The following is a 12,457-nucleotide window of genomic DNA, read 5'->3' as shown; positions in this document are numbered from 1 at the left end:
ATTTAATAGCCTCTTTAAATTTATAGAGTATTTAAGTTTTGTGATAAATTTAGAACTTAACCTTTGTGTAATATGTAATTCTTTCATACATTTCCTTTTATCTTCACACTACCAAATGTGTTATGAACAGGTGAAAGTTTATGGATGTTATTAAAAGACAATGGAGTAAATCCTGAAGGCAAGCAGGAACACTTGAGAATTCTATAGCTGTCACCCATTTGCTGCGAAGGGTTGGATGGTTAAATTGACCTGGGAGATTTAAAAGTCTACACCACGTTGTCCTTCAGGAATAGATGGGGTAAGCAGATGAAATATTGTCCCACTGCATTTTGCCTTGGTCAGGCTCTCTGCTCTCAGTCTGAGAAGGGACCTCAAATCCCTTCCCCCAGGCTCCTTTGATGAGGTTTCCAGGAGAGACAGAAGCTATTTTGTAAAGCTGTCAGCTGTCCTGAATAAGGGAAATAGATAAAGCAGCCAGGAACAAGAGAAACAGATAACAGGTGAATTCTCAGGAATGAGGGGGAAGCCTTGTCTGCCTTGGATTAAAAGGAGAGAGGAAGAAGATTTTGGAAGGGTGGGGGTGAGTCAACTGATGGAATCTTCAGCTGCCGTTGACAGCAGTGTTACAGAGACAAAGTGAGTCGACAAAGACATGCAGTGGCTCCCTGAGAGACAAAGGACAAGGGGGGAATAGGTGCGGCTGGACGCAGGACGTTTCATATCGGGATGGCTGCATTTATCAGGGTGGGTGAGCTGGAGGGAAAAGGCAAAAGATAAATAAATTAAACTTTCTGCTCCTGCATGTTGGGTCCTGTTAACTAGGACATTCTTTGTTCCCACTTGTTGGTGACTTAATCAGTTCCCTTAGGGAAGCTTAAAGATACAGGATCTTGGAAAGATTTGCATTACTCCCAGTCAGTGTTGGGTATAACTGATTATGATCTGACAACCTAGCTGATACACTTGACATCCCCCGACACATCTAATGACAAAGAATTGCAATTAAAAAACCCCATCTGGAAAAGGGTAAACCACACACAGTGGTCATCGGCCATAGCACATAAGCATATCCTGTTGGGCAGAAGATGCAAAGACTCCCGTGTGGGTTCCCAGATCTTCCAAGATGGCCGCCCCAGATTCCCGTCACAAGGAGGATCTTTCTTGGTCTTCATCCTTTGTGATCTGAGCTGGACTTTGGGAATATATTCCAGGGGCTTTTCAAAGGTCACATGCCATTTTTTTATTGGGGGTTCAGGAATTTTAGTCGCATGTTTGCGGGGCAATAGTTTAGTGTTTATTTGCATCTGATCAATTCTGCAACCAAAGCTGGAGACAGTGCTCAAATTTACTCACAGTCTAGGGATCTCCATCTCCTGGCAACAGCTGTGGATGTTCTGTTCATGCCCTTAGCCCTCAGCTTAAATGACTTCCACTTGGGCCTCTACAAGGCATTCAGAACAATTTCTTGGGGTGGGAGTCACAGCTAATGTATGCCCCTGTGCTCCCAGGTTGCATTCCCCAAATGGCTTTTTGTTGTGGGGAGACTGTCATTTTTCTTAACTTAGATATTCTAGACTTAGAGGGAGTTTGAGAGGTATAGGAGGGCTCAAGGCTCTGTGAGACCTCGGCATTATCTTCCTCATTACTTTTTAACCCCTGTTTTTTTTCCATCTTATTCTCTTTTTTGCACTAACTTTAGTTTGGTAGAGACAATTTTGTTTTCTCTACCCTTAAAACTTGCCAAGATTGCCAACTTTCACCCCTCTTAGATTACTGGCCTCAGTCAGAAAGGGACTGTTTAGTGATATTGTATTTTCTTCTCTTCCTGCTCTCAGAGGGACTAGGTTTAGTTGGAGACTATCCTTTTCTTATAAATGTAGCCAAGCCCTTCCGATCCCTGACACCCTATTCTCTAGCCTTAATAGACACATGATCTGAATCCCAAAATATGTGTAATAGTTTACCAGTGGCTAGGCAAATACATAAGAACATAGGTCAACCTCTTAGTATGGTAAGTCTCCCTGGACCTCAGTGAATTACACCTTCAGAGTCTGTTACTAACAATTCCTTTCTCAATTTTGGAATTTGTTATGATTGTTTATGGAACAAGTAACAAATCCAATTGCTAATTGTCTTGAACATAAAAGGGGGATTTACTGTTACACTTAAATGAAAAGTTTAGTGGGAGATCAGGCGTGGCTGCATCTAGGTGCTCAGTGCTAACTCAGCATTTCTTTGAAAAGTGTTGGCTTTATATTCAGGCAAGCACTCCCAACCTGGTGGTTCACATCCCAGCTTACGTCTTTTTAGCTCAGCAACTCTAATGGAAAAAAATAAATATCCCCTTCTAAGTGATTGCAGAAATAATCCAGGACCTGATGCCCAATGGCCCTGGTTGGCCTGGGTTGGGGAAAATGCACCTATCTGAAGCAATCACTGGGAGGATGGAATATTTTGGTTTGGCTAAGCCTGGGTCATGCGGCCATCCTAGCAGCAAGGGTGGAGGCATCTATCATACCTTTCTCACTTGGATCGATTTGGTGAAGAGGTGGTTTCTCAAAAGAAAATTGGCTGCTAAGCAGGCAAAAACAAAAAATGTCTTATATGCCCTGATAGGTTAGTTTTGAAATGGTTTCAAGAAATCAGTTTTGTTACGTGTGGCTGCACGACATCTTGCATATTACTCAATGAGTCTCATTGCAGAAGTCTCACATAATACACAAGTTCCATATACTAAGCTTTAGCAAGTTTTCTAGTTTAGAATTCAGATGATGTAATAGGGTTAAGAATTATGCAAAAGTGGCATATGGTGGTGAGACTCTCACAAATATTCCACAAATATTAATGAACTTCTTTCATGTGGTAAGCACTGTACTGGAGAGTGGGATAACCATTTGATAAAGACATGGTTAATACCTGGAAGGGCTCATAATGGGGGTAGGAAGTATACCTTTGAACAAATAAATCACAACATGATAGGCAAATGCATACAACAAAGGATACAGTTGTTTTTTAATACCCACAAAGTGGTAGGCGCTGGGCTTTTTCCTGTCCCCACATTTTCTCACTTAAACCTCAAAGCAACCCTTCAAGGTAGGCATTATTCCCTAAAAACATTGAGATTTGTAGAGATAAAGTTTTCTGTGTTTGGTCCATTCAGCTGGCAAGTAGCAGGAGCCTTGGGGAAATCCTATTTGGGAACACGATTCTTCTGTATTGGGAATAGTGGGAAAACATAATCATTCTTTAAGCCATACAATAACTTTAAAATCATTTATTTTTTCCATCTTCTCCATCCCTTAGAGCTTATCTGTCATGAAGTCCTACCCAAGTCTTCCTTTGCAGCGTTCCTCAGGTTTTCACCCTATGCTCCTTCCAACTCATTGTTCAGGTCTTTACCATCTTGTACCTGGATTGCAGGAGCCCTGGGACTGGTCTTCTCCTTGCTTCCAGTCTCCCTTTAACTCATTATGCTACAGGTGGGTTTTGAGGTGGACGGAGGTTGTAAACCATACTGCCTCTATCATTTACTTGGCAAATATTTATGATAAGTAAGTCATCGTGTGGGATCATGGTTTAAATCTTCAATTGAAACACATTGGATTTTACTAATGTTGAGGAAGGGCAATCGTCTCCCTTATTTGTCATAATGGAATACACATCAACAACTCCTTGCTCCATAAACCTCAGTGCTTTCTTACTGCTGCCTTAAAAAGTGTTTAAAATCTCATGTTTCCTCAGGCAAGGAAAACGAAAGCAAAATTAGTGGGACCACACCAAAATAAAAAGCTTTTACACAGTGAAGGAAACCATTAATAAAATGACAAAGCAACCTACTGAATGGGAGAAGATATTTTTAAGTGATATATCTGATAAGGGGCTAATATCCAAAATAAATAAAGAACTGATATAACTCAACACTCAAAAAAACCCCCAAATAATCTGATTAAAAATGGGCAGAAGACCTGAGTAGAGATTTTTCCAAAGAAAACATACAAATGGCCAATAGACACATGAAAAGATGCCTGACATCACTGATCATCAGGGAAATGCAAATCAAAACCACAGTGAGATTTCACCTTAACACCTGTCAGAATGGCTAAAATAAAAAATACAAGAAATAAGTGTTGGTGAAGAAGTGGAGAAAAAGGAACCCTTGTGCATTGTTGGTGGGAATGCAAACTACTGCAGCCACTGTGAAAAACAGTATGGAGGTTCCTCAAAAAATTAAAAATAGAATTATCATATGATCCAGTAATTCCACTACTAGGTACTTACCCAAGGAAAATGAAAAGATATATGCAACCCCCATATTTATTGCAGCATTTAATACAATAGCCAAGATATGGAAGCAACCCAAATATCCATTGATAGATGAATGGATAAAGAAGTGGTGTGTATAAAAGTGATCGATCTATCTATCTATCTATCTATCTATCTATCTATCTATCTATCTATCATGGAATATTACTCAGCCACAGAAAAGAATGAGATCTTACCATTTGCAGCAACATGGATGGACCTAGGAGGTATAATGCTAATAGAAATAAGTCAGTCAGAGGAAGGCAAATACCATGATTTGACTCATATGGGTAATTTAAGAAACAAAGCAAATGAACAGAGAAAAACAAGAGAGAGAGAGAGAAAGAGAGAAAGAAAGAAAAAGGGAAGGAAGGAAAGAAAGATAGAAAGAAAGAAAGAAAGAAAGAAAGATCAGATTCTTAAATACAAACTGGTGGTTACCAGAGGGGAGGTTGGTGGGAGGATGGGTAAAATAGTTAAAGGAAATTAAGAGTTCATGAATCATGATGAGCACTGAGTAATGTATGGAATTTTTGAATCATTACATTGTACACCTAAAACTAATGTGACACTGTATGTTAGTTATACTTAAAAATGTATACAAGAGTTTAGATTTAATAAAAATAATAATTTCTACCCCTTCAAAAAATTATCTGAACTCTTTAGCTTAGCATCAAGGTCTTCAACTATGCCACCCATTCAAACTCATCCCCATAGTGTCCTCAAATCACCTACTCTAACCAACTCTAGTAAGTCTCTGTAAAAGGCTCTGAGCCTGTCCTCCTTCACGGCTTGTTCACATTACTTCCAGGTTTTATCTGTCCTTGGCGGTTCTGGCTGCTTGTGAGTTTACCTGGAAACTCTGAAATCACTTCTTGTTTGCACTTGATACAACCTTCTCCACGTCATTTGGCACTTGTGACCTCTGAACTCTGACTTTTTTTTTTTTTTACTTTTAAGTATTTTGTTCTCCAGGGCTGTGAGCTTTATTGTATCACCAATACTTGATCAAATATTTGTTGATAAAGGCCCTGAAAACACTCTGACTACTGGGGGACATGAGCTTCTGCGTAGAGTAGAAATAGAGAGGATCAGCTAAGAGGAAAAGAGGTGAAGATAAAATAAGGTGCCGATAAAAAGTTGTTTCTCAGTCGTTATTCTTTTATTCTTCTCTTGCTTTGTTACAGTCTCTGGTGGGGGAGCAGGTTTCCTCTCTATCCAGTGGCAAGAATACAAAGTATCATCCTTGAGCCAAAGACCAAAGTCAAGTACCAAAGTCAATTTCACTGGCTCACTTGGGGTTTGAGGCATCCCTGAGACAAAAAAAGGTAAGATATTTTTCATTATTCATTGATTTAATGTCCTTCATACTGCTAGACTAATAAAATCAGCAGCTTAAAAACTAGTTTTATGTAGTAGCTTAAGATTATTTAGTTTTGACGATATCTTTATTAACATAATGATCCTATGGGAAATTTTTTCTAAGTAAAGATTATATCATTTAAATCCTTGTTTTATGTTGAGGGGAATTTATGATTAGTGTTGATACCCTATTGTGGTTCCCTCTGATTTTCTCTAGGTTAAAGCACTTAAATAGTTGATAAAATATCATTTTGTTCGTATTCTGTGCTTATAGACAGTATTTTGGTTGACTTCAGGGCTGAATTATTTTCCCTGAAATCATTATACAAAAAGCATCAATTTCCTGATAACTTTTCTTATAGATGACTGTACAGTCGAGGAATAATAACCCATTGATTACACAATGGGGTAACAGGAATGAGATAATGGTACTTCTTATGTGAAAACTTAAAACAATTTCCCCATTTTGGGGGCTCATACTGCTGAAGATTAATTTTCATTTTTTTAAGGTATGATTTTTAAAAAGAAAAAAAAGAGCTGTTAGGTTGATTTGTTTTTTTCAAGCAGTCTTAATAGCTTTAATTTCTGGAACTTAACTCCTTGAAGACAGCAACATTGCGTTTGATAATATTTTGCTCATTCATGTATAGGATGTTTGTTCAGTTGAGAAATGAAAATGGGTCTCAGTATATTACATAGAGTGATTTGTTCTAAATGGCACAAAAACTGTTTCTGGCCCAGGACAGTATTAGCTCAAGATCTAGTGAGAGTTGATGCTTACCCTGATGCATGGACACCATGGTCTAGTGAAATCTGCCCATTAGGGACTTTCCTGTGGCTTCATTTCCCATAAACATATGTTATTAGTTTTGTGTAATAGGAAAGAGGAAATATGCAAAGGCACAGACACTATTCTGAATTAGGGGACCCATTTATTCCCTGTGTTTATGATGAAAATGACTTTAGTTTATGTACAGTGTGCTTTAGCATGTAAAGGGACACACTGGTATTGTGTGTTCAGCAAAACAGAAAATCTTTTCTTGGAATGATTAGAATGCAAATACTATTTTATAGATCTGGTGTCCTGGCATGGTGGGGAGAATGCTAGTATATCTGATGCTTTTGTTTTAGAAATAAAAGTAAACTGTAGGGAGTTTACCCAAATCCTGGCACTTCACCCCTTTTAAAGCCAAACTGAGCAAGAGGACCACATTGCTGTTTTATTCACAATTTGGTCTTCCTGTGGTGGTGGTGGTCCTCTGCTCCCATTGTTTGTTTTGCTTTATGTTGGGTGCCAACAGAGATCAAAACTACATTTTGTGGACTTCTAGTTTGGCAATATGCTGGCAAATGGGAAAACAAGCAACATAAACCAAATTTCTGCCACAATGCTTTTAATATTGAGACAGATTTTTATCTAACAGAGCCAACAGAATGGAACATGAGAGCACCAGCAGCTCAGGGTTGTAAACACAGCTTCCTGATGACACATCCCTAGGGGGACAGATCATACAGTTTCTATATTATTCAGCTTGTCATTCTACTGGCACAGAACTGATTTTTGCCTCAGAAAATGTGTTTCCTGAAACTCCAGCTGTCCTTCATTCATAAAGCAGTGTTTTAATAAGGTGGTTGTTTACTAGGAAAACAATGCTAATGTTAATAATGAATCACTAGCAATATAGCATATTCCTTATCGTAGATGGTCTACTTGCTGCCAAACAGCTGGAGGAAAAGTGAGGAAAAATGCAATCAAGCATTTAAACATCATAGCTGGATGTTTCCAAACATAAATGTCCAGATGTTTAGCATTGTGGAGGTAATGTGTTTGATTGCTTGCCTTTTTCATATTTTATCTGGATCTTTTGATGTTCTGTAGACAGAGTCATGACTATTCTTCATTTTCAGTATGCTGAGCGGTTTTGCTTGTCGTCATGAATAGCAACAATAATGCTGAAGACTGGCAGAGGCCAAGCCTGGCAGGGATTGCTTGAGATGAGAGAGAAGAGAAAGAAATGAGACTCAGAATACGGTTAAATGGGTCCCTCTCCTGGCTAATGTGTATGGAAGCATGTGCCTTTTAAAAGGCATCGGCTGAATCAGTTTTCATGCTTCAGTTAAGGGGCAACTAGGAATTAAGAAGTTGGATGGAGGGTCGGATCCTCTTGTTTTCTTTGAGACCCAGAGGCTGAATAACCAGGTCCTTTTTTAGGATAGCCACTTCCAAGGAAGAAAGCTAACTGTCTTTATGCCAGTGAAGATACTGGCTTCAAAGGAATCTGGTCCAGCTAAACTGTAGTAGATGCCTCATCAGGCAAAATGAGAAATCTAAAGTAAACAATATGAAGCACTTTCTCCTTTTAGGATATCAGAGTACCCGACCCAAATCAATTCATGCTTCCTACTGCAAACTTCTCCGACATCGGGTTATTGGTACTTATAATTAGAGTCATTGCTGAATGCTCCACTAAATTAAAACCCCTGCAAATTAATTATCTCATCAAAGGTGGCTCAGTTTCAGAACTGGATTCATAGATCCTGGTGCTAAAATAGATGCAACTCCCTCCTAAGAGTGAAAGCAAAAATAGTCATTTACTGACATGTCCCTGCAGGAATCAATAACATTACAGATCATGGAGGAGCCAAGAATAGCCGGGGCATATTAATAACTCAGTCTGCTCACTGATTTTATTCAAGATGACTAGTTAAAGAACGCTGCACTGATGATGACTCCATGGCATGAGGAACAATGTCATCATTAACACGTGGACCATTTAGCACTTAGAACATTTCACACATAAAGAGAGCTTAACACAAGACTGTTGTGCTTTAGACAGATGGTTTAATGTTTCTTTAGCCTTCAGCCTATCAGGCCACCCATGGTTTTCTTCAGCCAAAGGCTTTTTAAAAATAAATGGTGTATAGCAATTTTCTAACAAGACTGACTGCAGCATATTTCACTAAATCTTTTTCCTACCCTTAACTATCCCTTACAGTGGTTCATAGTTGACAAACCTCCCTGACACCGATTCCTCACGTATAAGTAATTACTGACATAAAAGGAGATGAAGGGGCTGAAATTTCATCATTAATGGTTTCTTTGCTACAGAAAAGCTATTTAGACATGATTACTTTGGAAAACAGTTCTTCCCTGATTAGACACTGCCTGACTCTGGAGAAGCTGTTCCCCCAGAATCTTTCAATACAGGAAATGATACCCCAATGTAGATGGATAACTGTGGGTAGCAAAAGATGCATATACGCGTTGGTTTAAAAATGGTAAGAAGAGTGATTGTATCTCTGTCTGAAGAATATGTAAATGTGTTTAGGAAGGGATATGGAGGCTGCCGGTTCCCTGCTCCTACCATCCAAGTGGGAATCAAGCACAGTGGAAAAGCAAGAGGGATGCATTCTTATAGTGCAAGCTTCTATAGGGATCTTAATGACCCCCTGCCCTGCTCTGGGCGCTGTTCAGATCCCCAGGCTCTTCTGTGAACTTTTTTAGGGGAACAACGGGACCCAAGACCCAGAGACTCTGCGGATTGGCCTGGATGGATGCTTATTTGCACATTCTTCTCTATGTAACCTCTCCGATAGGGTTCAGAAGAAGCAAGCTTAGGCCCGGAGCACAGAAAAGCGATTACACAGCAGAGAGGGTTTAGTGATCAGATGTATTTAGGAGGGCAAGTGTCTCCCGACTGCCTACTCAGGAGGGCATGAGAGGCTGGAAGTCTCCGCGCAGAGCCTCTGATTGGCTTTTTTGTCTTTGAGGAATAAAGATGTCTTGCTGGAGGCTTAGATTTCCTGCTGACACATTGTGCTGGGCCAGACTGGAATTCTTGCAAGTTCTGTGGCTGCAGCCGGTGTCCGGTCTTGCACCAAAACTGTCAATTTCCACACCTATGAGGAGGAAGCCCACGGCCCCGATATCAGTGTTCTATCTGACTGTGTTCTGTTTAATTACCAGCTCGAGGTACCACACCAGTTCTGCCTGATAAAGTTCAACAGCTCACTGTTCAGGGTGTGCGAGGACTACAGGCAGCTCACTGTCGGGGACGCGGGTCTGGACCACGAGTGGCTGTGCGGCCAGGCACCACAGTGCGTGCTGGTCTTTGCCGTGGTCAGCTTCTTGAAGGAGCAGGTCCGGCTGGTGCATGAGGAGGTGGAGCTGAGGGACATCAGTGATCAAGGGCTGCGCTTCCCCTGGGCCCAGATCCCCGTGGCGGTGTCCAAGGGCGCGGCCACGCACACGCATATCCCGCTAGAAGCGCCTGTGGACAAGGACGTGCGGGCCAGCCGGTTGCAGAGCGTGCGCCTGACTGAGCCTCACAGCCCCTTCCGGGTGGAACTGCAGAAGCGCGCGGACGGCGTCCAGTGCGCGGACCTGGAGCTGCTACAGGAGCTGGACCGCGAGAGCCAGGCCGCCTACAGCCTGGAGCTGGTGGCCCAGGACTGCGGCCGCCCGCCGCGCTCTGCCACAGCCGCCCTCAGCGTGCGAGTGCTGGACGCCAACGACCACAGTTCGGCCTTCCCGAAGGGCGCGGTGGTCGAAGTGGAGCTGGCGGAGGACTCTCCCGTGCGCTCCCTGCTGCTCCAATGGACGCGGCCCATCCCGACGAGGGCCCCAATGGCTACGTGGTGTTCGCCTTCGGTGCCCGCACCCCGCCCGAGGCGCGCCGCCTCTTCCGCCTGGACCTGCGCTCGGGCCGCCTCACCCTGGCAGGACCGGTGGACTACGAGCGGCAGGACACCTATGAGCTGAACGTGCGTGCGGGCCGAGGACCGCGGTGCCGGGCCTCCACCTGCAAGGTCATCGTGCGCATCCGTGACGTCAGTAGCAACGCTCTGGACATCACCATCACCCAGCTGGCCGCCCCGAGCTCATTTGCCCCCTCTCCCTTCGCATCCACCGCCACCGCCGCCGCCGCCGCCGCTCTCGGTGGTGCGGACGCGACCTCGCCGACCTGGCCCGGGAGGCTAAAGGCCCGCGCCATCTCTCTGGTGCCAGAGAGGGCGGCGCGCGAGAGCCTGGTGGCGCTGGTCAGCACCTCAGACAGAGACTCGGGCGCCAACTGGCGGGTGCGGGGCGCCCTCTACGCGCAGGAGCACTTCCGGCGGCAGCCGGCCTACGCGCGCAGCTGCCTGGTGGTGACCGCGGCGTCGCTGAACCGCGAGCGCAACCTGACGCTGGTGGCCTAGGACCGCGGCGCGCCCCGGCTACGCACCTTGCGGCCCTACACGGTGCGCGTGAGTGATGAGAACGACAACGCGCCACTCTTCACACGGCCGGTCTACGAAGTGTCGGTGCGTGAGAACAACCCGCCCGAGGCCTAATTGGCCATGGTGGCGGCCCGAGACCCTGACTCGGGCCTCAAGGGCCAGGTCACCTACCGGCTTCTGGAGACTATAGGGGTTCGCGCCTTACGTCTCGTGGACCTCACCCCTGGGGAGCTGCACGCACGAAGGTGCTTTGACCGCGGTGAACTGGCCGAGCTGCAGCTGGGGCTGGAAGCACTCGACGGCGGCTCTCCGCCGCGCCGCGCCGGGGCCGAGCCGTGGTGTGGCTGCATGTGGAGGACCAGAAGACTACGCACCTCGGCTGGTCACACTGCCAACTCTTCAGTGGCTCAGCCCAGCTGCCTCTTCCCCAGGGAGGGCCCCTGGGGGCAGACGAAGGCCTCAGCGCCGAGCCAACTTGCACGCTTCTCCCGTGCGACTGCGGCCCCGGGGTGCTAGCACTGCACCCGGTGACGGGTGAGCCCTCTCTTCAGCGCCGCCTGTCCCCACAGCTCACGGGCCAGCTGATGGCGGTCGTCGTGGTGCGGGACGGAGGCCAGCCGGCCCTGTCCTGCACCACTGCTTTGCGCCTAGCGCCGACGGACTTGGCGCCACCTGGCGGAAAAGTGGTGCTCATGCCGCCGCCGCCGCCGCCGCCGCCGCCAAAGAAGGAAGCAGAGGGATCCTCCTGGCGGTGCACAGTGCAGGGAGCAGGGCGTCTGCCTGGCTTCCCCGTCGTGTTGATGGATGTTTTGGCCAGTGGTTGCAGCCTTATGCTGGTGGCCATTGCTACCGTGACTTGTTCCAGCCAAGGCGAGGCTAGGACTCGAAGGAAGAAGCTTTGTGAGCATAGCCCGAGCAGGTCCCACGCAAGGAGTGGCCAGGTTGGCCCAAGTCGCAAAGCGCTAGGGGCTGCCTTCGTGGGCTTCCCGCTGAGGTTCTTCCCGATGATGGTGCCCTTTTTCATTTATGCAGAGGCCCACGAGGGTGAGGCTGCGGAGATTTCCCTGTCCTGGGATAGCGGGGTGTTCCTGTGCTCCTCTCTTTGGGAGAGGAGCGGGATCCTATGGGCCCAGGTAGACCACCCTAGCAGCCTTAGTTAACATTTATTAGATTTTCATACCGAGAGCGTTATGAAAATTCAGCGTCTGCCCAGGTTTGGGACTTCAAAGGACTAATTTTTCAGGACCTGTTTATTTTTTATTTGAGAGGAAAATTTCTTCACAGATGAAGGCAGAAGGAGGCGTGGTGGTCATGTGTTCATGCAGGCCCAGGTTTGTTTCTTTTTTTTTTTTTTAAAGATTTTATTTATTTATTCGATAGAGATAGAGACAGCCAGCGAGAGAGGGAACACAAGCAGCGGGAGTGGGAGAGGAAGAAGCAGGCCCACAGCGGAGGAGCCTGATGTGGGACTCCATCCCACAACGCCGGGATGACGCCCTGAGCCGAAGGCAGACACTTAACCGCTGTGCCACCCAGGCGCCCCCCAGGTTTGTTTCTGTAACGTCCTTGTGGG

General features: G+C 45.3%; 1 protein-coding gene across 1 annotated transcript; it reads left to right on the top strand.

Moving 5' to 3' along the window:
- Nucleotides 1-9,475: 9,475 nt before the first annotated feature.
- On the top strand, nucleotides 9,476-12,044 carry LOC113251099 (protocadherin-8; the record flags this gene model as incomplete). The annotated part of the gene is given in 3 exon segments (XM_048215565.2): nucleotides 9,476-10,256; nucleotides 10,259-11,222; nucleotides 11,288-12,044. Coding segments are annotated over 3 exon segments (2,502 nt in total), but the record flags the coding sequence as incomplete, so codon positions are not given.
- Nucleotides 12,045-12,457: the final 413 nt, after the last annotated feature.

Source organism: Ursus arctos, unplaced genomic scaffold (assembly GCF_023065955.2).
Source record: "Ursus arctos isolate Adak ecotype North America unplaced genomic scaffold, UrsArc2.0 scaffold_10, whole genome shotgun sequence".
In the NCBI taxonomy this organism is placed as follows: Eukaryota; Metazoa; Chordata; class Mammalia; order Carnivora; family Ursidae; genus Ursus; species Ursus arctos.
The sequence above is the reverse complement of the archived record's forward strand: the minus strand, read 5'-3'. Positions and strand labels throughout refer to the sequence as shown.